The following is a 25,419-nucleotide window of genomic DNA, read 5'->3' on the forward strand; positions in this document are numbered from 1 at the left end:
CTGCTGGGGTGCTCTTTACAGGTCCAAGGCAGTTGGAACCCCATTTTAGGGACCCAGTCCTTGAAGGTTTGCTACGCAGCCTGCCACGATGGGTGAAGGCTGTATTGTCTGTCTGCGATGAGGATAAGGGAAGAAACTTGGGTATTAAAAACATCTAGGTATTTCTTCCATTAGGGAAAAAATGTTGTCATGCCTTAATTCTCCACTAGAGGAAGTCTATGCACATACCAAACTCTGTTGTCTTCACTGTAAGCTCAGTCCGTGTCTGGTTACAGCAGCAAGTGGAGGGAGACTTGCAAGGTAAAAGAAATCTGCAAAAAGGTTTTCTTCTCCCTGATGGGACCAGAGGATTAGGGCCCCCTGCAGCGGGGGTCCCGCTAATATCACAAATTACAATTACAATAAACACAAATCACAAAACTTTTTATTTTACTGTGTCTGATTTCATTGTTTGTACCTGCTGCTGGATGGGTCCCTGCTCCCCTCCCCTGCCCCCCCCCCCCCCTCGTGTTGGGTCGGTGGACCCGAAAACGCTGCGCATAAGCGCGGTAACATTTTAAAAGTAAAAGGGGCAGAATTTTTTCTCGGAGGGGGCGGGGCCTAAGCGTGATGCCGTGAACGTCCACAAGGACACGCGGCAGGCTAAAAACAAATACAACACAGCTGTGACAGTCTCTCCTCGGTTGACGTGGAGAAAACAAGCAGCCTGCAACACAAGACACAAGAGCTGTGGGACATGTGAGGGTTGCAAATTGGCATTCCTGATACAGGAACGACACCTTTTTCCCAGCACTAGGCTGAATTTTATAGCGGCTTTAAATGTCATGACTATTTTCAGCGATTAAGTGCAATTTGTATAATGCCTCTGTTTTTTTGTACTTGGGACTATGCCTACCAAAAAAGACACCACAGAAACCAAAAAGGGTAGGGGTTTCACCCCCAGGCGCTAAGATCCCAAGTCGCATTTCCATGCTGTCATCCTCGCCTGAATTACCCGTTATGGCAAGGCAGGGTGAGCCATTGAAACAAATTGATGGTGCAACTGCTTCTCACATCTCAGCCCCTGTATACGTGACTGAAGATGTCCTTTCCTCCTCCCTGCAGGGTCTGGAAGACCCCCACTTTAGAACCTTTACAAGGGCACAGTGGGCACAGGATGAGGTGTTATCCTCAGTCGATCAGGAGAAAAAACAAACCGATGATTTCTCTGCGAAGGAAACAACGGTAGATGAGCCTTTTTTAGCCTCTCAAATCTGAGAAATTGCTGATACAATCTCTTACGGAGATGGTTCTTCTACTTTCATGCTACCCCTAACGGAGTCTCCTGAAAGTTTGGTTTCTTCCTTGGGTTCCTTAAAATCCTCTCAACCTTTGCATGCGTTTCCTGCACATGCATTACTAGAACAGCTTATTTTTGCTGAATGGGATCACCCAGATAAGCATTTTCTCCCTCCTAAGAAAACTGAAATTCTCTATCCCCTGGAGGAGAAATTCTCCAAAAGATGGAAAATACCAGCAGTTGACGCTGCAATTTCCAATGTGAATAAAGGCCTAACTTGTCCAGTAGACGATGCACAGATGCTTATGGATCCAACAGATAAGGAGTTGGAATCCCTGTTAAGATCTACTTTTTCCATGGCAGGTGCCATTACTCAGTCTGCAGTCACTGCAATAAGCGTCTGTCAATCCCTAAAGGACCAATTTAAATAGGCCCTTAGAGAGCTTCCTGCACAACAAGCTCTGGATTTGGCTGAACTACCAAAAGCATGCTTTGCCATAGATGCTAATAAAGATTTTATTCACCAGGCATCCCGCCTTACGCTTATGCTTGTGCATATGCGTACAATCCTGTGGTTAAAAAATTTGGTCAGCTCAAGCACCATATAAAGATCTCTTAACCGGGCTCCCTTTTCATGGGGAATGACTATTTGGAGAAAACTTGGACAAATATATCCAAACAATTTCTAGTGGCAAAAGTACGCTTTTGCCAGTTAAAAGAAAGTTTAAACGCCCTTCATTAAAACGGGCCCTTTCCCCTATGCCAGGGGCTTCTGCTTCTAGGCAGGGGCAATGGCCTCCACCGTCATACTCTAGAGGAAGATCTCAGCATCAGACCCAGGCTCAAAAGAAGTCCAGGGGTCAGAAACCTGCAAAGCAGAATCCTAAAGCCTCATCATGAAGAGGCAACCCCCCTCACCAAGGTGGGGGGAAAACTGCAGTTTTCAGAAGTCTGAAAAGAAGAAATTCAGGACAGATGGGTCATCTCCACGGTAACGCTGGGATACAAGCTGGAATTTCAGGACTTTCTACCATCTCACTTCCTGAGGTCAAGCGTTCCCGAAGATTTAGAGAAAGGACAATCTCTGTTTCTGGCACTAGACCGATTAATATCTCAAGGGGTGATCATACAGATCCCCACAAAAGAGCAAGGTCTGGGGTTTTATTCAGGTTTTTTATGGTACCAAAACCAAATGGAGATGTCAGACCTATTCTAGATCTAAAAAAAAAAATCTAAATCAGTTCCTGAAGATCCGCTCCTTTCGCATGGAGACTATCAGGTCAGTAGTTTCTATCCTGCTAGGAGGAGAATGTCTGGCATCAATCGACATCAGGGATGCATATCCGAATGTCTCTATAGATTCCCGCTCACCAAATGTTTCTGCGGTTCGGATTAGAACAGCAGCATTTTCAGTTTGTAGCCGTGCCCTTTGGGCTAGCCACAGCACCCAGGTGTTTACAAAAGTGCTGGCCCCACCTCTGGCCAGGTTAAGAGCACAGGGCATAACAGTCGTAGCGTACCTAGACGATCTATTACTAATAGATCAGTCGGTGGCTCATTTGGAGCAAAGCGTACGCACTACAACCAACTATCTGAAAAGTTGGGTTGGATTCTCAACCTAGAGAAATCTTCCTAAAAAAAAAGCTAAAAGGGCTGGAGTACTTGGGTCTGATCATAGACACAGCCCAGGAAAAGGTGTCCTTGTCTCAGGTAAAGATCAACTCCATAAGAGTTGGTGCGGATGGTCAGGTCAAATGGCGATCCCTCCCTTCGCCTTTGCAGGAGGTTGCTAGGAACCATGGTGGCTTCGTTCGAAGCAGTTTCCTATGCCCAGTTTCATTTAAGAATGTTGCAAAACAGTATCCTGTCTGCTTGGAACAAAACAATTCAAGCTTTTGACTTGCCAATGCAGCTGTCCCCAAGAGTGTCTCAAAGCCTCACTTGGTTACTAACCCAGAATCTGCTGAAAGGAAGATCCTTCAGACCAGTTATCTGGAAAGTGGTAACTACGGATGCCAGCCTTTTAGGCTGGGGAGCGGTATTAGAAAAGACAACTGTCCAAGGACAGTGGTCAAGAACCGAAAAGAACCTTGCCCAACAATATCCTAGAGATTAGGGCAGTCCGTCTGGCTCTAAAGACCTGGACTTTCAGGTTACGGGATTGTCCTGTTAGGGTTCAACCCAACAATGCCACAGCTGTGGCCTATATCAATCACCAAGGGGGCACCAGAAGTCTCTCAGCGCAGAGAGAGGTGAACCATATTCTAACTTGGGCAGAAAGGAATGTTCTGTGCCTATTGGGAGTCTTCATTCCGGGAGTAGAGAATTGGCAGGCGGACTACTTGAGTCGCCAGCAGTTATTCCCAGCAGAATGGTCTCTTCACCACAACATATTTCGGGCTGTTTGCCAAAGATGGGGACTCTGGACGTAGATCTTCTAGCGTTCAGGTTCAACATGAAGTTAGTCAACTTTGTGGCCAGAACAAGGGATCCATTCGCATCAGTTGTCACTTAACTATGCGTTCCCCCCTATTCAGTTGCTACCTCGACTTCTTTGCAGGATCAAGCTGGAAAGAAAGCCGGTAATTCTGGTGGCACCGGCATGGCCCAGAATGTCTTGGTATGCAGAAATCATAAAGATGGCAGTGGAGGGCCCAAGGTCCCTCCCACTACGGTCTCTAAATTTAACGGCTTGGCTATTGAAACCCACATTCTGAAGAAACGTGAGCTTTCCGGGTCAGTTATCTCTACCCTGATTAGTGCAAGGTAGCCAGCTTCCAGAACTATAGAGTCTGGAGGGCTTATGTTTCCTGATGTGAATCCAAGGGTTGGCACCCTCGGAGATATATCATAGGCAGAATTCTTGCCTTTCTACAAATAGGGGTAGAAATGAAATTGGCCTTGAGCACTATTAAAGGCCAAGTCTCAGCTTTATCGGTCTTATTTCAAAAGACCACTTGCTGCTCATTCTTTAGTCCGGGGTTTTATACCAGGGTTGAGGTGGCTTGTTCCACCCGTCAAACCTCCCTTGGGACTTGAACTTAGTTTTTGTAGCTTTTTTTATGTGTACTGTTCTCTTCTTCAGAGTAGATTTTTTTTTAACACTTTTGTTTCATCAGTGAATCCTTTCTTTTTATACTTCTATTTTAGAACTTCATAACATTTTTCAGGTTTTCCCATTTCTCTGTGCGACTGAATCTAGGTTATTGCACTCCAGTTTATGTTTACACTGCAGTCTAGTCATTAGTTCTCTCTCACAGCACATAAATATTCCAGGCACTGGACGGGATGTATCAGACAGAGAGAGAGAATAATGTCATTGTGTCTGTGGAAATGCTTTTTATCTCCGTCCTGAGGAAGAACCCCTGAACTCTGGCACAATTGCTGTTTTATGAAAACAGATGGTATTTCCTCTATTGATCACTGCGGAAATGAGCTTGATCACCGTAATAATCACCTTGTTAAAAACATTGTTCTGGGCTGTTTGCGCTCCAGCAGTGCACAAGTAATAGATGTGTTATTCAACATTATGCCACAGTGTTCAAAATAAGTTTGTCAGCTTGTCAGAAATCTACTGGAAAAGTAAGACCAATCAAAACACTTTAGTAGGTGATTAAATTACATGATTAAGCATGCTTTTCTAGTTATTCCTTTTTAGGCGCAACATCAAATATCCATAAATCTAATGCAACGAAGGATCACTCATCCAATATTTGAGTTTAGTGTTACTTGTAACAAATTACTTTCCATTCCAAAAGGATTCAAAATGGGGCTCAGGTAAGCGTGTGTGTTCATTAAAACCCTATCAAAGGGACTGAAAGAAAGATGAAAATCCAACATTTTGTGTTGTCTACAAAACAGTAATAGAGACAAAATCTCCCAATGGAGGCAAATGTGCCAGGGACAACTTTCTGAGAGGGGATTTACTTCAATTTGGAAAGACTTTTGTTCATTCCCTGTTGTGCCAACAGAACCGGTAGTAATGGCAAATTTCTCAAATGGGAGGGAGGTTGAAAAAAAAAAAAAACTCTTGGGGGTATTAACAACTTCCCACTCAAAGCAGAATGAAAATATATTGGTTATTAGATGTACTTTAACACTATATACATATAAAGGGATATTTTTTATTTATAAGTTATACAAACGCTTACCTGTTTTTATCTTGTAACTTTGTTATCTCGTTTGTTTGATCAGATATTTGTCTTTCAAGTTTATTTGTTGAAAAAGAATGTTCCAACAGCTGAAGCTCCAGGCGACTTGTTTGGTTGAATACCTGTTTAGAAGTTAACAAGGCAACTAGATTATTTTAACTATATGATAGGTATCCATAACCATGATTTCTGGTCATTTACTGAAGAAAAGTAGTTATCTTGAAGTTACGTCGCGTTGCTTATGGACTTTTTGAGGTGTATAGAAAATCCTCAATAATAGCACATGGATGTTTAAGAATTGAGGTGGAATTTTCCAATTAAATGTAATCACTGGAGTGTTTTTTTGTGTGAAATTTACGAGTAAAATTGTAAAAACGATGCCATATATACATTCAAATGGGGAACTATCTCACAAAACTCACACATTTTGTGTTCTCTTTTTGAAAATACTAGTTAATGGCCTTTGTAGTAACCCTCTTGCTTATGCCTTTTCCTAGTTTTACATGCCTATATTTACACATTTAAGAACCCAAAAGAAAGGATAAAAGGTTATCGAACGCAAAACTTTTTTTTTTTAAGTTTTGAATTGGTGTCCTTAGGAAGAGGGCATTGTTTCATACCATGTAGGACTCTCTTAGTCCTGAACAAATTTTTGGACGTGTTTTTATGGACTTGCTAAAATAAAAGTGATTTTACTGGATGTGTGGCCAACCAGAATTCTTTTTTGCTCATTGGAATCCATGATGAATGGGGCCAGCACCTGGTCTTTGTGTTAATGGAGGTGGAGATGGGAGACTGACCTAGAGCGGTGTTCACACACCTCTATCCTGAAAAAATCTGTTGGAATATGGAGTACCACTGTTTTCCTCCTTTGTTTTAGTTTTAAGGCTTAAGCCATAAAAATATGAATTTTTACATGCACTGTAACTTTACTTTTGTATGGATTGTTATGAATTACTTTAGGGCAGGGGTATTGAATTACAATTCAAAGTCTAGTCAGTAAAAAAATCTTACAGTAGAGGTTCAAATCTTATGACTCAGAAGGGGATATATGTAGTCGTTGTGGGGTTGATTTACTAAAACTGTAGAATACAAAATCTGGTGTGTCTATGCATGGTATCAAATCGGCTTCTAACTTCAGCTTGGTCAATTAGGATTCAACAAAAAAAAAAAAATTGTTTCAATCGCCTGTTTTAGTAAATCAACCCCTGTATGTCTTATCTGTTCTGCATTCAAAAAGCCAGGCAGGCAGTGGACAGGAGCTGGGAAGTGAAGCAGACTGCTGGGGGCTGAGCATGCATGTTACATGACTGGATGTTAGGATACTGGTGTACCTAGCAAGCAATGACTGCTGCAGAGAAGGGGATCATGCACCTGAGGACTAACTGGTTGGCTGGCTGGCATTTAGGATTAGGACTTGATAAGGGTCCGGGCTGCAATCCGGCATTTAGTGAAGCCTACTTTAGGGTGATCACTGGGAAGTCAAAGGCCAAAAATAAATTTGGAGACATAGTCTTCAGGGCCCTTCATTCACATATTTCATAATACTATCTAAAGCGGTAATAACCCCAAAAGCAAACATTTATTATATTGCAGCTGACGAAGAGGGAAAAAAGCCAAAGAAAAGAAAACTGATGCAGCCACCACATCTAATGGTTGGTAAGCTGCAATATAATACATTTTTGGCTTTCAGTTTAATTTTGCTTTAATATACTTTTTGGGCAAAATGCAATAAAAAATTAAAAATTCATCCTGAATATTCCCTGTCAGAATAGCTTAACCAGTTCTGGACCGCCAATATACGTCCAAAGTTTGAAGAGGAATATCGTTGTTATGGCAGCAGATATTGCCATAACCCCGGTATCCGCTTTTTTGGGCGGTGGTCTGGTTTCTGATAAGAGTGGTCTCTGCGGCGGGTTCACCGTGAGGTCACTTTTATCGACGGCAGGAGAGGGGCCCCGCCACGCTTCGGTGCCCTCCGCCGCTTACTGGAGCCGTCGGAGGTGATCGGATGTTCATCCATGCTGTGTATGGAGACGAGTGAGGGGAGGATGGCCCCCACCCATCTCCACACCATTGTTGGGCGGAAGCAACGTCAAAACGTCACTCCGCCCATAGCTCTTAAAGGGCCATTTTTTATTTTTTTTTTTATAAATGACAATTTTTTTTTATTGCATTGTAGTGTAAATATGAGATCTGAGATCTTTTTGACCCCAGATCTAATATTTAGGAGGTCCTATCAAGCTTTTTTTTCTAATACAAGGGATGTTTACAATCCCTGTAATAGGAATAAAAGTGACACAATTTTTTTTTTTAAAAGTAAGAAAATAAAAGGTAAAATAAGAAACATTTTTTTTTTCTTTTTAAATGCACCCCGTCCCGCCGAGCTTGCGTGCAGAAGCGAACGCATACATGAGTAGCGCCCGCATATGAAAATGGTGTCGCAGCGATCGGTGCGAGAGCAATAATTCTAGCCCTAGATCTCCTCTAACTCAAAACATGCAACCTGTAAAAATTTTTAAACGTCGCCTATGGAGATTTTTAAGGGTAAAAGTTTGTCGCTATTCCATGAGCAGGTGCAATTTTGAAGCGTGACATGTTGGGTATCAAATTTACTCGGCGTAACATTATATTTCACAATGTAAAAAAAATGAGCTAACTTTACTGTTGTCTTATTTTTTTAATTCAAAAAAGTGTATTTTTTCCAAATACGGTGTGACAGAAAGTATTGCAACGACCGCCATTTTATTTTCTAGGGTGTTAGGAAAAAATGTATAATGTTTAGGGGTTCTAAGTAACTTTCTAGCAAAAAAAAATATTTTCAACTTGTAAACAACAAATCTCAAAAAGAGTCTCGGTCCTTAATTGGTTACATTTACCAACCCAATAATTTCCTACTAGTTGGCAATAAAAATATATAACAGAAATGACTGATACAGCACTTGAACATTTTTAAAAGTACACCATATGACAACCCTTTTCAGTGTTGTCTTTTTTCGAGACATTTGTCATCTTATGAGATCACACTAAGGAATGTTATTTATTTAATTGATGTCAATCTCTCGGAAGGAAGACAATACTTTGGATGTTTGCAGAATTTGCCTCATCATGCCACATGCTGTTCAGACAATATTATTTGTGTAAGTATTACTTGTACTTCTTTCATCTGGGGCTTGTTTCTGTTGACAGGAAGACCTCATTACTCATTTCCGTCAAGTTAAATATTACTTGAGGATATGATTTCACATTGTAATGTCCTTGGGAGAGCAAACTTTTATGTTTGGTTTCATTCTGGTTGGAATCAGTTGTCCGTGTGTCAGTGTAAAATCTTTATAGGAGTGACATTTGTGGGGGGGGGGTTCTTTAATTTTGAATGTAAGAACACATTGACAGTATGAATGCTGTTTCTAGTATGTATATTTTTCTATACAGGTACATGCTGTATAATGCATGTATCGTGTGCTTTTTAAATTGTATGCATTTTTTGGAAAGCACACTTAAACACTTTTATGATATGTACTACTAAAAAGTTGAGGGTGGCACCTTTTTTAAGGTGCAGTTTTAGGTATCTTAAAGCATGCCTGAGCACAGAATTATGAATGGGTTTTAACTTATGGCAGGCAAACCTCTAGACAGCTGGTTCACCTTCAAAGAACTCTAGGTATCTAACTTTGAGGCTCCTCCATTTGAAAATCTTGTCCGCAAATCTATCCAGGCTCCCCCCTTTGCGGATGGGGACCCGAATTGAAGGGACCATTTCTCATTCTCCTTTCCTCCTCCTCCCTGTCTACTAACTGCTGTTCTTCATATGAATGCATATAGAGGGTCCATAGAGCCTCCCCCATTCCAACTCAATTATGGGAGCAAGGCATTGTATCTTGAGGTACTGAACATAATCCCTATCATTATCGCTCCCATATTTCTTTGACTATAGTTGTGTTACCATTTGACTAATTGCTAATGTGATGTTCTTTTATAGATATGCCTTTATTCTGTATTTGCCATAGGGTGACTATACTCACTTAGTTTATGCTCTTGGTAAACAGACGCTTTATTAGGAGGGCCCAGGCTGTTAGGCTCATTTATGTGGGTCTTGTTCATAACATTCGGGCCCTTGATTGTATTAGAGGGAGCCTGCATTTTTCTCCGATATTTGTCTAACAGTATTTCTGTATTTTATTAAACTTTTGAATAAAAATCTATTGGAAAAGAAAATCATGTCCCCTTAAAATTTCATGGGCACATTCTGTTAGGGCTTGGACTCCCAAATGCTGTATGATTAGTGTACTGGAAAAGTGTGTCGCCGGTGCAAAAAAAGAAAAAAAAAAAAATATATATATATATATATATATATATATATGATACGTGACTTTATCTTTAAATGCCAGATTTGCTGCAGTTATAAATCCCCCACCAATACTGTGGGGTAGGTAGTATTGTGATAAAGAGTGTAGCTGCGCTGACCCTAAAGTTATAGATAGATAGATATATATATATATATACCTTACCACATGAACAATTTTTTATCTGTGATTCATGAAAAAATTATTAACGTGACACTAAAGCTTTTTTTTTTTTTTAAAAGGGTGTCTCCATTGAAGCTTTATCACCAATCCTTGTTTACTCGAGAACCCAAAATTTTCAAAATCTAGTTGTTGCAGGGATAGAAAGTGAGGTGAAATCTTCTGAACGGGGGCACAGACAGCAAAACAAACATTACAGGGGTGTTAAACCTTCTCTATGCTATCCCCAAAAAAAGTAAACATTATTTTTTTTGGCTGGAGTTGCACCTAAAAAATGTACCTGTTCCAACTTAGATACAAATTCAACTTAAGAACAAATCTACAGACCCCATCTTGTTTGTAACTCGGGGACTGCCTGTAATCCCAAAATCAAATGTTAAACAAAATTTTGAACTACTTTTGAATGATGCTCGTCAAGCGGTCAAATGTACTGTTGATTTTCACATAACCTTTTGTATGAATTTTCGTTCAGCTTGCATTTTTTTTTCACAAGGAGATTGGTCACTGCTGCTGTTGGTATAAATATAAGTTGCTTTGCTTCTACAAAAGGTGGTCTTCTTTCTTTAATTGCTACAACTAGCACTTCTCGGTTATTTCATAGTGCCTTTATTCCGAGTATTATTATTACTATTTATTCCATAGTGTAATTATTTTATTACATATTTGAGAATTCACTGTTACTTATAGTTGCAAATCTCCATCTTGAAGGACCAAATGTTCTTTTTATTTCTCTGTTGCAGCATTGAACTCTACCCATGTTGGGGATATATGGCAACATCTAGCTAAGCTGATTTATAGAGAACAGATCTGCTTTAGTCTGGAAAGCGTGAAAACAAAAGTCTGATCCAGAGATTTATAGAGCATTTTACAGACCTTGTTGCTTCCTGTGCGGTTGGATGGCAGACATATTTTACATAAATATCACAAAGTTTACATGACCTGGTTTGGCAAAACATTTTTTCTTGAATTTGACATATAAGGAAAATGTGTTTGTTTTCTCATCACTGTGAGTAATAACATGGTGTTAGCACCAAGCACAAAGCTCAATTTGTCAGAGAATAATTTGTGCCCTGTATATTTTACCTGGGCTTCAACATCTGTCAGTTTTCTAGTTTGCTCTGCAGTTTGGTTCAGCAGGTTTGTTCCTATCTCCATCATGATAGCTGTATGGTTTTGCACTGCATGCTTCTGCATCTCTACCATCTCCTTTTTCATATTGTCTTGAATGTATGTCTCAAGCTGCAAAACGGAAACATGAAGTACATTGATTTAGTTCCAAAGAGTTTTTTATTGAATATCAAAGAGACATATAAACAGAGTATCAGGCAGGTCACAACAATATGAAGAACTACTTTCAACGAGATTGATCAAAAAAGAAAAACTGACACATAGTTTGTTCATTGCATGACACACATTCATTCCTAAGATACAAAGCATAGTTTGTCTGAAAGACCCACGGTCCAATATTAGTGTGCCTAACCGTTAATGTAAAAGTTTAACTGGTAAAAGGAGAGAAGCTATAAGGCAAAATATATGGAAAGGCATGGTATATGGAAGCAGGAAATACTGTACAGAACTTTTAAGGCTTTGAACTCCTATCACATACATCTGGTATATTAACACACATTGTAGGATGGGTATCCTGGGAACTAATTACCAAAGCCAAACAATGGCTACCTGCCTGGAGTTTGCATGTTCTCCCTGTGCCTGCATGGGTTTCCTCCGGGTACTCCGGTTTCGTCCCACACTCCAAAGACATGCTGGTAGGTTAATTGGATCCTGTCTAAATTGTCCCTAGTATGTATGAATGTGAGTTAGGGACCTTAGATTGTAAGCTCCTTGAGGGTAGGGATTGATGTGAATGTACAATGTATATGTAAAGCGCTGCGTAAATTGACGGCGCTATATAAGTACCTGAAATAAAATAAAATAATAAATAGATCCCGGAAAGAAACCCATGCCGTGGGATGGGGAAATTTGAGGGGAAAGGGCACAAGGAAAGAGTAGGAGGATGGGAGGATGAATGGGGGGACCGAAAGGAGGGGGTGGGAGAAGGGAGAGAAAAGATGGGAAATAGTCACTAGGGGGGTCCCCATCTTCCTCGGATTGAAAAGTATAGGTGAGTCCAGCTTCAAGGCTAGCCAGTAAACCATCTAAAATCAAAGGGAATTCGTCATAAAGTCAGAACAATCTGCAGAATTCTGGAATTGAAGCCAACATGCCCTTGTTTTTGTATGTTTGGAGGGAGTGTCCCTTGTTATGTGCATGAGCTTCTCCATCTCAGCAATCTTCTGAATACGTCTTATCCAGTCTGTTAATTTCGACTGGTTCTTTTTACTCCAGAAAATATGGTTAGTGATTTAAATACATTTCTTTTAAGTAGATTTTGTTAAAGACTGTATTAGTACATAAAAAAGGTAAGTTGGACTTAAAGAGCAGTTCTAGTGTAACGAGTTAAACTATTCATTGACCAACTATTTTTCTATCCAGGATACACTATAACTGTGCGAAAATCAGGCCACTTTAACTTATCTGTAACTCACCATAGTCAGAATTCAGAGAGCACCTCACAGAAACACCTATATCTGTGCTATGTAATTTCATCTCTCTCTGCTTCGTGTATTGCTAGCCATATTAACCTTTTGGAGGTCCTAATTTGATTGGTAGCTATGAGAAACTTCTTATTAATGGCATTCTATTTTTTTTTTTTTTTGGAGGAGGAGGAGGAGGGGATAAATAAAGTAATTCTGAATCATCAGGCTATTTTTGTGCATGAGAGCAAACAAAAATGGTGTAGTGGGTGTTTGGGAATTCCTGTCCTGCATCATATGTAGAAGTTCCCTCAGATTAAAAAAAAAAGGGTATCAGATGGACTAGTGTACTACAGCAGTATGGGGATCATAAACTGACAAGTAGGTAGAATATGCTTTGTGTATGCACCATCAGACATTGATGAGCCACTTCAGTAGATACAAGAAACTCTCCTGGCCCATCTATCTGCCTTTCTGTTTGTCATGATATGATTGGTCATGATTGACCTGAAATTGATGCATTTTTGCTAGGAATTTACTGACTGATCTCAGACTATTATAACAAAGAAGGTAGTGAAATAAGGATAAGAGTGTGTTGTACTTGCTGGCATAGGCCATGTTGGGAGTCAACATAAACATGTTGGAGGTCAAGGTTTATTTTTTAAATGTAATCATTAAAAACTTAAAGTAATGAAGTTTTTCAGCACATTAATTGCATATTTTTTTTAAGGCAGATCTAATTCTCTGAAGCACAGATAATGAAGGTCTGGGAAGGTTCCCATTTATCAAGATCATTGTGTAGCATGTAGTAGTTGGTCACGTTTATCTGGCCACAAAATAGTGTTGAATGCTTTTTGGATTTCAAAGTAACATGTAACAAAGATGTTTTATTTTCTAGCCTCATGGATCAATGTGGTTAATTTGCAGGTGCTATTGCAGGCATGTGGACATGAAACCCACCTGATGTGTTGTATATAATGTATTATCTGCCAGGATTGTAGCCAGACATTTCAGGTCTAAATTGAGTATATAAATGGGCCTGTAGATGCCCCAATGGGTGCAATCTAGGTTAGGTTTAAGGATCAGGCATATTGTGGCAGCCAAGCCAAGAAGATTAAGGTGGTCTGTTTTAATAGTCTTTGTAGACTTTCATAAGTATGGGGGGGGTAGGATTTCAGAATATGTTTTATACTTTAGTATGCGGCAGTAAAGCCATGAGGCCCAGGGGTTTTATTAGGTTTAAGTTGGCAGTAACATTTCTGGAATCATGATTTCTTGTTCCAGTGCTGCTCTTAGGGTTAAGGACATGACAAGCATGTTAATCTGGGAGAAGAGCTTGTCCGCATCCAAACTGTTAGGCTGGCTTCACACCTAATACTGATGTGGCTCCCAGCAGGGGTCCTGTGTGTCTAGGTTCACCATTTCAGGTCTGTTTTCAGTCCCAATTTTTGGCTGAATTCAGACCTGAAACAGAACCAAAAGATGCACAGGGCTCCTGTGCAAATTTGCACCCGAGCCCCAACAGAGATATGTGAACCGGCTCCATAGATAGCCGGTTAAAATCTCTTGCTATTGTGAATTGAATGCAGAGAAACAGCATCCAAATTGCAATGGTGTGAACCCAGCCTTAAAGTCAGTTGATGAGCTATAGAGTTTGGTCATGTGTTCTTTGATTGCAGAAAAGATCTTCTTGGGGTTGTGTATGTTTCTCAACCTATGCACAGCTTGATAGTTTTAATTGTAGGGTCTACGAACTTATCCATTGGCAAGCATCATTGTCCTATTGCCTTTATGTGATAACGTTTATGGTGCATTCTTTATATTTGTTTTCCCCTTAAGGTCTTTAGAAAAAGGTTGAGTTTGAGATTTTCTGTGTATATTTTCCATCCCCAGCAGTTTAGTCATATTTCCTCCACTGATCTGTTCAGCCACCAATCAAAGAAAAGTACCTGGGTATGTTAGAGCTTGAGTCATTCCATGTGACAGCATTTGTGATTAGTCCAGTGCTGTCAAGTGGGGGCCGAAAGAGTTAATCAGCCTTGTGTGAGCTCCACCTGGATCAACTCAGCGCTTACAGAGGGCTTTCAAAGGCAAGGCAAGTATGTGCAGATGGGGAGAAGGGGGATAAAGAGAATCTATTTCTTTTTGCTGCATCATGGGCAAATCACACATTCACTTAAATAATCTCTATCCTAAATGTTTATTTTAGTATTACTAATATGTGTTGTTTCAGTATGTTTGCTTTGGTAAGGCATATGCTTTTGATATATGTTTTACTTGGGATGGTGGGTTTACGTCTTTTTAGCCATTTGAGTGTGTACCTTATACATTGTTGCTAAACATGTTTTTATTTGTCTTCTTTGTACAATTTATTTGCCAACGTAGAAAAGTCCACTATATAGGCATGAAACACGGAATGCAACCTATTAGACAGAAAAGGGAGTTTAAGTGTTGAGTTTTGCTGTTGCTTTTAGGAGTCTACTGTAAAATCTACAGTAATCTAGCACTTACTGTGTATTCTAAAGATTTATGTTTGCCCTCACTGATTTAACTTTGAACTTGTAGTTTACAACCACTTTTAAAGATAACTTTTATTTTAGCATACTACATTCATTTTTCACTGAGGGTGATACAATCTTCAAAGAAATGTGCACTGATAGGTGATTTTAAATGTATATCCCTGTTATGTCTTCCTCTTACACATTTACATTGTTAAAACCTAACTCCAGCCCAAACCTTTTCTCTTGTGTTTTTTAAAGCGTGGATAAGTGACTGCATTTATCCACTGTTATACTTATTTTCAAAGTCAGGGTATCCCAGTTGGGTAATTATTTATTTTGACATTGGTAGTGGGGATTTTGTGTGTGTGACTTTACTCATATTTTATCAATAAAAACTTGACAAACGTTATAACACAATCCCACTCTACTAAATAAATATTCTGTTGCTCGTTCTGTTTTCCATTAGAGAGAAACCCCCTTTAGTCCTTGTAAAACCCCATATTACTGGGACAGGAAGTAAGAGTTAAAATCCTCAATGAGAACACTGAGAAAAATATTACATAGGTTTTCTAATGCCGCGTACACACGATCGGAATTTTGGCCCGCAAAAGACCAATGAGAGTTTTTCCGTCGGAAAATGCGACCGTGTATATGCTCCATCGGACTTTTGCTGGCCGAATTCCAGCCAGCAAAAGATTGAGAGCATGTTCTTAATTTTTCAGTCGGGAAAAGTTCCTATCCGCAAATGCGATCGTCTGTGGCAATTCCGAAAATCCTATGCATGCTCGGAAACAATTTGATGCATGCTCGGAAGCATTGAACTTCATTTTTTCGGCTCGTCGTAGTGTTGTACGTCACCGCGTTCTTGACGGTTTTGCGTGACCGTGTGTATGCAAGGCAAACTTGAGTGGAATCCCATCGGAAAAGCTGTCATATCTTTTTCAGACGAGAAGTCCGATCATGTGTACGCGGCATAACCCTTCTCCCTTCGGTTAGGAACTTAAAAAGGGACACTAGAAGACCTATTATAACTGGTGAAAAACTTAAATTTTTTGCCATAATGTTTGTGAACAAGGTTAATACACCACTCAGTCGCACTACCTAGTAAAATAAAGCCCATACTCTCATTTTGCATTGGCAGTTACATACTGACATATTCTGTATTGCATCTGACAGAAAATGAATGCCAGGGTTTACAAATGTTATTTAAATATGTCACAATGTTTACTTTGAAATAACTAAAATGAATTTCATCCAAAAACCTGGAGACTTATGTTGAGAGCTTACTAATTTGGTGCTTAAAATGGTATTAAAGTGTTTGTAAAGTGTCTTTTTTTTCCCTTTAAAAATAACAAACCTGTTATACTTACCTACTCTGTTGCAGTGGATTTGCACAGAGCAGCCCCAATTATTTATATATATATAGATTCTCAATCACTGTGAGTTCACCTGCTGGCAGGCTAATGCACAAGCGCTTCTGATCTCTATCATTTGAGATCCAACAGATCTGTTTTCATGTCCTTTCATGGTGAATGAATACACATCTGCCACATGAGATGACATCTTACGCAGAGAGTCTGAGGAGCCCCTTTAGCTTTGAAAGACCCGAGGCTGGGGTTGAGAGCCACAGGCCTGCATGATCTCCTAAACAAGAGATCTAAGGAGCTGGTAAGCGGCAGTATTTTCTCGGGTGGAGGCACTTGTTTTTGCACCCCATCACATCCCCCAGAGTGTTGAAATTGCATGTCATCGCTGGCAGGAAGATTGCAGAGCCACCATCTAGAAAACTATTTCTCTAGTGGGCTTTTTTCAACTAGCCTATCTGAGTGGACTTGATTCCGTTGTGTGTGCATCCTGCTATGTACCTTATTTTCACAATTTTTTGCACTTATCACTGGTGACAATATAAATGCTGATGTGATATCATATTGCATGAACTTTTTATACTTTTTCTCTCTTTTTTTTTTTTTTTTTTCAATTGTATGATTTAAATTTTGCAATATTTTTTCTTATGATCACAAATTATTTCACAGCGCAGCTTTCCTTTTTATGATGTTTTCAATAGAAGCCTTAGACTTTTAAAGAAAAACTTTTTCTACAACATTATTTAATAATTGTAACATTTTAGCTAAACATGCCTCATTTTTCTTGCTTAAATTCAAGTGTCCTACTTTTTTCTTTGTTATTCTGGCCCAACACAGTTTTGCAAGAAATTTGTAACAGAAAATGGTTATAACTGCCCTTCATGCATTGTGCATCTCACATTAGTTTTAGTAGAAGTATCTAAAGGTAGTTTGTTTTCGTGCTTTCTTGAAATCTGTACATATAACAGATAAGGTAGTGTTATATTTCTAGTACTGCGTGGAAGGGTTGCATGAACCTCAGGACAAAAATACAGAGCAGTGGGCTAGTAAAACAGATCCTTTTTATATACTGTAATTTTTTTTCCCAATAAAGATTTTTATTGAAGATTAAGAAGTTTAACAAGTGTAGCAAGAATACATTTTCATGAACAATAATGGAAAATAAATCATGACAATTGTATATCAAATTAATATACTGTATATTTAATTTGTGTTTTTAACTGTTTGCCCTAGAGTACATCTTTTGGTCTGAATAAAGCGATCAGCACATATGATTTTATTTTGTTATTTGTTAAGGTAAATACTTGTTAAGAAAACCTACACTTCATTGCTGCAAAGAAAAGCTATTCTCAAAGTAACTTCCAGGTTTGAAGAGGGAAAAGCCTAAAGACCCAATAGGGCAAATGTTTACTCCTTTACACATAGGTGTCTCTGTTTTCAGAGGCGTAGATATTTTGTTTTCTGACCACTTTAAAATCTCTCTGTGGAAACAAATTGTTTTGCAACAATCGTGTGGTTACTCTACTATGTGTAGATTTATAAAGCTAGTTAAACTATATCCACATAGCAAATGTACACTTTCTACTGCTATCTAAATTATGCCACATATTAAATGATGATATTTAATACAATATATTGGGGGGGGGGGGGGGGTTAATTCCTCTTGTGAGGCTAATATCTTGTACCATTCCTGGTGGTCTGCAATTTGCTGAGAGATCTGATCTTTTTCTGGTGTCATGCATTCTGTCTACAGTGATGAATAATAGGTCTTGCTGGTTGTAGTTTCCACACCACTCCATGGACATGCATACACCAAGGAATGTAAAGGCTAAAGCAGTCTTGTTAGATGTGTTTGCCCTTAAGAAATGCTTGACCTCTGTTTACAAAAACTGTGTCATGAAGGATGGAGAAGAGTCAAAGATCAAATGTTTAATGTGATATTTTATTTCTTAGCGATTCACTCTTACCTATCACAAACAAACATTGTACACATGAGAGGTTAAGAGTTTGTAAACCATCCCTGGGTAAGTACCCAAACTGATAATCAATGCAGACTAATAGGTCTGAGCAGAAATAAAGTAGTATATCATATATAGATTACAGCAGCTATGTTATTTTATTAGCTTTGCAACCTTGCAATGCACTTTATGGTGTCTTCTCTTCATCACTATGGCTATGAATTGTTAGTATTATGGCCCATGTATGGTCGTCGTAAACTACAGGATAAAAGCTTGGCCATCCAAATCCTGCTGTGTTGCTGACTTTATTACTGCATATAAGGTGAAACTTTTCTATCTTTTAGTATCTTGCCACTAACAGACAGATGTTAGTCTTTGTTTTTGCAACAGAAAATGGAATCACATGGGCTACTGTGAAAATCTTCCACACTTGTTTTTCTTTTTCTGTTCGGCATCTTTTTTTATGCCGCATCTGTAACTGAATCATTTTGAGTTTTATTTCATCGGCCCCCTGCCATCCAGATCAAAGCAATGCAAAAGCCATAATGACTAAATATGCCCTGCTGCAACTGGTAAAGTATGTTTCAATGTTTGCTCTTTAATGTAAATGTAGCAAGTGGTATTTGATGAGGTTTGAAATATACATTATCTGTTGGCTTTAATTTCAAAGTAATTAAACTGTAAGGAAGACATTGGGCACTTGAATTGAATATACAGTAGAATAGTAGATTATCCCATGCAGTCTGGTTTACAGTATTGTTTTATAGCTTTTGTGTGTAAAATACAAAAAATAACACCGGAAAGAATCTGTAAAACAGATAATCTAGATTAGATGTAAATGCGGAATGAGTGCATATGATTGAGTTGAAAACCAATGTGCCCATATTATACGCTATAGGTTCTGGCCATATACAAATGCAGAATTGGTCACAGATCCATATAGAATAGCCAGATCTTAATAGGGTCACATGAGAGAATTGTGTACCTGCAATTTTTTTAAAAAAATGGCAACTTACATTGCTGACCTCCTTTGGCGAATACCAGTTACCTGACTTTCTTTGTCTAGTTTGAGTTACCAGCTTGGAACAAGCATGTAGATTAGAAAGTCAAAGTGAAGTCAAAACTTCTGATCAGCATACTTGTTTTAGGTCAGTAACTCAAAAGCAGCTGGGATCACCATGATAGCCTAGAAACTAGCAATGGAAGTATGAAGATGAATATATCATTTGTATGGGGTTATTGGTGAGAAGGCTGTATTTTATGAAAAGTTCTAATTGACTAGATTATTATTTCTCACTGTGTTTTGCACTACATACTTTTACATTCTAGCCTGGGATGTGAATGCCCTAATATTCATTTGCAGTTTTGAAAAGTTTCCATGTGTCTCCCATATACAGGTAGAACTTAATCAAGAGCTAAGAGTTTTGGGCCACAGGTTGACCGTTATCCCGGCAGTATTTTACAGCTATCGTACCTTCACTCGGAGATCTCCCCCATCCCCAGTTCTAATATGACAGGCATTAGGGGACAAAGCACAGAAATATTACTTAAATGTGTCACTGTTTCAAAAGGAGAATGTTGCCTACAGCAACCACTGAGTTTATAATAGTCATCTTGTCCTGCTGAATGGTTACTGCAGATTTCTATTTAGACACTTGTCATACATAAGGCCATGCTCTACAATTAAGTTGTTTAGTGAGAATCTGCTTGGTTGTCAAGTCCTGCTACAAGCACCATTAGTTTTGTGTATATTTCTCAAACTAAGCTGGTTTCATGAGAAATCTAATCCTTTTCTCTAGAGTACATGTTTAGTGTTGACATGTGAACATCTAGATTCTGGGTGACATTTGTAAAATGATTGGCCGACCTCACCTTTCTGCAACCAGTATTTTCCACTGATTGCCACTTCCCTCAGCTAATCCCAAAACACCAAATCCCTTTGACCCCGTCAGTGAACACTTGCTGTGCAAGAATGTAATGCAGATTACATGAAGATTGTTTCCAAAGGAATGTATGCCTTTTGTTTCTTTCATATTTGTGTAAGGGAGCAGTATTTTTTTTTTAAAGTTTGGTGCTTATAATAAAGCAGGCTATGCGGCCACCTGACCGACCCAGCCTCTTCATCTGTCAAGTTGTGGATCTGTGGTTTTGCTATGCATCCATAAAGCAAAATATCTACATGTTAGACTTTTGTTCTTTACTTTTACTAGATACAGCATAAGATGTCACAAAATGATGCCATACAGCCAGAGATAATCATTGACTGACTTTTGTCAAGCCGGCCATAGACGGATCAAATTGTGGCCAGTTCAGCAGGAACCAGATGCATTTTGATTTGTCTATTGGTAGGCTGGTTGTACTGAAGTTGATCCATCTATTTCAGTACAACCAGCCTGTCTGTTTTTTTGTTTGGCGACAGCTATAACCACCAGCAGCGATTATTATATTCTGCTGGTGGGGAAAGATTTGCACACTGCCTGCCAGCAGAACACAATAGTGCTGCATTAAGGTTTCCCCCATTAACACAGACTATGTTGATGGGGGGAATCGAGCAATTGTCTTTCGTTCAATATGTGCTTGAAGGAAACAAAACTGCATAATGTATGGCCTGCCTTATATAGATTGTTGGGATATTGATCAGCTTTCTGGATAGTTTCAGGACAAGCCTATTTAGGCCTAATCAGACATGTTCTCTAGTTTTCTGCTTTGATTTCAGAAATGTAAAGGGTAGGTGCAATTGTAAACATATGTACTCCTTTTCTACCTCCTCATTATTTTGTAAGTATGCCATACCCAGGACCAGCACAGTTTACATCTATTACAATTCCATCTATAAAATGTTGCTTGTACTCTGCATAGAGTAATGTCCATTTTGGTGAAATGAGCCAAGCCAGAAAGAACAAGATCACCTATAATGTCTATCACTGAAAAGGGAAGGGGGGTGTGGAGGCGCCAACTCTGCTGACACTGTTATATGGTGAAGGTGTAATACATACACTTACTGGTAAGTCAGTTCAGATGGGGTGGCGATGTCCATCAGGGGTTGTGTTGTCCTGGGATGTGCTGGTGTGCAGGCTTCACTGGCAGTCCTTCACCTCAGGGGATGTTGGTTCCTGGTTGAGAGAGGCTTAACAGCAGTGTCCAGTGTGTGGAAGCTCCACGCTAACCACCCTGGAACCCGGAAGTGGAAGTGATGTCAGTGGTGCACAGGAAGTGTCCAGAAACGGATAGGAGATAATACAGGCTATGCGCTCGGGGCTCACAGCTCCTTCTACTAGCCAGTAGAAGGAGCTGTGAGCCCCGAGCGCATAGCCTGTATTATCTCCTATCCGTGTCTGGACACTTCCTGTGCACCGCTGACATCACTTCCACTTCCGGGTTCCAGGGTGGTTAGCGTGGAGCTTCCACACACTGGACACTACTGTTAAGCCTCTCTCAACCAGGAACCAACATCCCCTGAGGTGAAGGACTGCCAGTGAAGCCTGCACACCAGCACATCCCAGGACAACACAACCCCTGATGGACATCGCCACCCCATCTGAACTGACTTACCAGTAAGTGTATGTATTACACCTTCACCATATAACAGTGTCAGCAGAGTTGGCGCCTCCACACCCCCCTTCCCTTTTCAGTGCTATGCTCACAGAGGCTATGGACACCCTCTGAGGACGGCTACCTCCTCTCTCTCCCCCCCCTTTTTTGTTCTAACATTATTGTTCTATCAGAACCATCATTATACAATTCCATTCCTGACATCACAAAATCTGAGCGCCGGAAAACCTTTCTTCTTCAAACCTATAATGTCTATGGCTCAGGTTCAGTGTGTGCACTCCTTTTTTTTTTTTACTTTCTGAATACCAGGAATGCTACAGCATTACCAGTAAACACTGGCCAGGCCATAGCAATGAAAAAGTACATTCGTTTGTTGGCAGCTGAGGTCGTCTTATTTTCAGATTTGATGTGGAACATAAGGGGATATACTTGTTTAAAGCAGCACTTATGCTTCAATTATGAGGCACTAAACCTAAACATTTTTTGGTTTAGGATTGCAACACTATTCTAACTCATGTGAAAAATTAGCTTTAAGAAAATTTAGAAACCACATTTTTATAAATTGCAAAATGAAATAACTCCTGGAAACATTAGTAACTGTCAGGATCACGTGACCCAGATCTGGCTTGTTCCTGGAACTAAAGCGTGTGCACTAAATTGCCAGAACTATTTGGTCTTGACATATCCTAGCTCCACAAATTATTTTCAAGACCTCTCATTCTCCCTGTCACATTCCTGTAAACACTGTTGGTAAGGATCTTTAATTCTTCTAACATGCAGAGTAAACATGTGTGTTCAATCTCCATTTTCAGTGTCTCCAGAATGCATGTACACATCAGGTCAGTAACACTGGCTGATCTCTGAAATCCAAATGCAAATGAGAAATATTTCTGTATCTTGAAGCACATATTTTCAGTGTAAGCTAATTTATGTGGCTCACTGATATAGTATCCCAGAGTAACTTTTTGTTCTCTCTTACTTACCCAACTTTTGCCTTTGTTTTAAATTATCACCATACAATACAGCTTGCTAACAGCGTAATATCACTCCCCAACGCTGCCACACACAAACTGCCTAGTAATGTTTTTATTCATATAGGACAGATTTATTATATTTTATTATTTGAAGCACTGTGTATATAAAGCGATACATAAATTGAATTCGATTTATAAAACAAATGTACTATAGAAACTAATGTTTAGTGCCTTTGCCTATTCATTTCTGGCACTCAATAAAATGATACACTTTTGTGGCAGTACGCCAAACCAGTACTCCAACTGTTCTCAACCAATTGTATAGTGAATGGCAGTGTCCTAAGAAATAAAGTGTATCTAAATCCAATAACAAAATTGTAACATAATGCAGATAATCAGTCTTTAAATGTATTGGCTGCATTGATTTTCTTTCAAGCTGTTTTTCCTTTATTTTCACCTGATGATCCTGACAGTAAGACACTTTCTTGAAATGATAATGCTAAGTCACTGTACTGTATCTATGGAGGCGCTGCGCCGTAACCCTAGAACAGAAAATGTTTTTGGAATTGAGCACCTCCTCTTCTCCTCGCCTCTATAATATGGGAAAGTGTTTTGGAGTCCATAGAGCTTAAAACACTGATAACATTCAGCAGAAGCAAGAGAATACAGGAAGTTATCAGCTTACAAGATGTCTGATAGGATCAAAGGGTATTTTTGCACTTGAACAAATATAACAAAACACTTTCTACGGTATACTTAAAAGAACAAAAGGAAGCAAAAAGAGAATTTCATTTTTAAGGTTTCCATACAGTTTAACAATGGCAGATTCCCACATATTGTAGCCAGTGACGCGCCATATGTTGCAGTACACTTTAATGAAATATACAGTGGGGACGGAAAGTATTCAGACCCCCTTAAATTTTTCATTGTTATATTGCAGCCATTTGCTAAAATCATTTAAGTTCATTTTTTTCCTCATTAATGTACACACAGCACCCCATATTGACAGAAAAACACAAAATTGTTGACATTTTTGCAGATTTATTAAAAAAGAAAAACTGAAATATCACATGGTCCTAAGTATTCAGACCCTTTGCCCAGTATTTAGTAGAAGCACCCTTTTGATCTAGTACAGCCATGTGTCTTTTGGAAAGATGCAACAAGATTTTCACAGCTGGATTTGGGGATCCTCTGCCATTCCTCCTTGCAGATCCTCTCTAGTTCTGTCAGGTTGGATGGCAAACATTGGTGGACAGCCATTTTTAGCTCTCTCCAGAGATGCTCAATTGGGTTTTAGTCAGGGCTCTGGCTGGGCCATTCAAGAACAGTCACTGAGTAGTTGTTAAGCCACTCCTTTGTTATTTTAGCTGTGTGGTCATTGGAACTATTAGCTGTGTGGTCATTGTCTTGTTGGAAGGTAAACCTTCGGCCCAGTTTGAGGTCCTGAGCACTCTGAAGATATGGATATCCCTTTACTTGGCCGCATTCATCTTTCCCTTGATTGCAACCAGTCGTCCTGTCCCTGCAGCTGAAAAACAGCCCCACAGCATGATGCTGCCACCACCATGCTTCACTGTTGGGACTGTATTGGACAGGTGACGAGCAGTGCCTGTTTTTTCCCACACATACCGCTTAGAATTAAGGCCAAAAAGTTCTATCTTCGTCTCATCAGACCAAAGAATCCTATTTCTCACCATCTTGGAGTCCTTCAGGTGTTTTTTTTTTTTTTTTTTTTTTAGCAAACTCCATGCGGGCTTTCATGTGTCTTGCACCGAGGAGAGGCTTCCGTCGGGCCACTCTGCCATAAAGCCCCGACTGGTGGAGGGCTGCAGTGATGGTTGACTTTCTACAACTTTCTCCCATCTCCCGACTGCATCTCTGGAGCTCAGCCACAGTGATCTTTGGGTTCTTCTTTACCTCTCTCACCATGGCTCTTCTCCCCCGATAGCTCAGTTTGGCCAGACGGCCAGCTCTAGGAAGGGTTCTGGTCATCCCAAACGTCTTCCATTTAAGGATTATGGAGGCCACTGTGCTCTTAGGAACCTTAAGTACAGCAGACATTTTTTGTAACCTTGGCCAGATCTGTGTCTTGCCACAATTCTGTCTCTGAGCTCTTCAGGCAGTTCCTTTGACCTCATGATTCTCATTTTCTCTGACATGCACTGTGAGCTGTAAGGTCTTATATAGACAGGTGTGTGGCTTTCCTAATTAAGTCCAATCAGTATAATCAAACACAGCTGGACTCAAATGAAGGTGTAGAACTATCTCAAGGATGATCAGAAGAAATGGACAGCACCTGAGTTAAATATATGAGTGTCACAGCAAGGGGGCTGAATACTTAGGACCATGTGATATTTCAGTTTTTCTTTTTTAATAAATCTGCAAAAAAATCTACACAATGTCACTTAGTGTGCTGACCACTCTAATCATGGCTGCTGATCCATGATACCATGGTCAGCTTACATGCCTCCATCAACCTGCTGCTGTCCTCTATCCCCCTCCCTCTCAGCTTGGGAGTTTATGTAGTGAGCCGTCTCCTCCTGTCACTATTTCGTCTGTAATAAGACAGTGATTTTAATTGCTGCC

The 25,419-nt window shown here is 39.7% G+C and overlaps 2 protein-coding genes across 2 annotated transcripts in view; one reads left to right on the plus strand and one right to left on the minus strand.

Moving 5' to 3' along the window:
- Positions 1–25,419, plus strand: part of MCPH1 (microcephalin 1) — a 536,838-nt gene that overhangs the window by 286,804 nt on the left and 224,615 nt on the right. The gene's annotated exons all lie outside the window — the stretch shown is intronic.
- ANGPT2 (angiopoietin 2) overlaps positions 1–25,419 on the minus strand; it is a 60,602-nt gene that overhangs the window by 28,960 nt on the left and 6,223 nt on the right. Inside the window, exons 2-3 of the mRNA XM_073626650.1 lie at positions 11,037–11,192; positions 5,431–5,552 (exon numbers count right to left, since the gene is read on the minus strand). Of these exons, the coding sequence (XP_073482751.1) occupies positions 5,431–5,552; positions 11,037–11,192 (278 nt within the window). The remainder of the gene's footprint in view (positions 1–5,430; positions 5,553–11,036; positions 11,193–25,419) is intronic.

Source organism: Aquarana catesbeiana, linkage group LG04 (assembly GCF_042186555.1).
Source record: "Aquarana catesbeiana isolate 2022-GZ linkage group LG04, ASM4218655v1, whole genome shotgun sequence".
Classification (NCBI taxonomy): domain Eukaryota; kingdom Metazoa; phylum Chordata; class Amphibia; order Anura; family Ranidae; genus Aquarana; species Aquarana catesbeiana.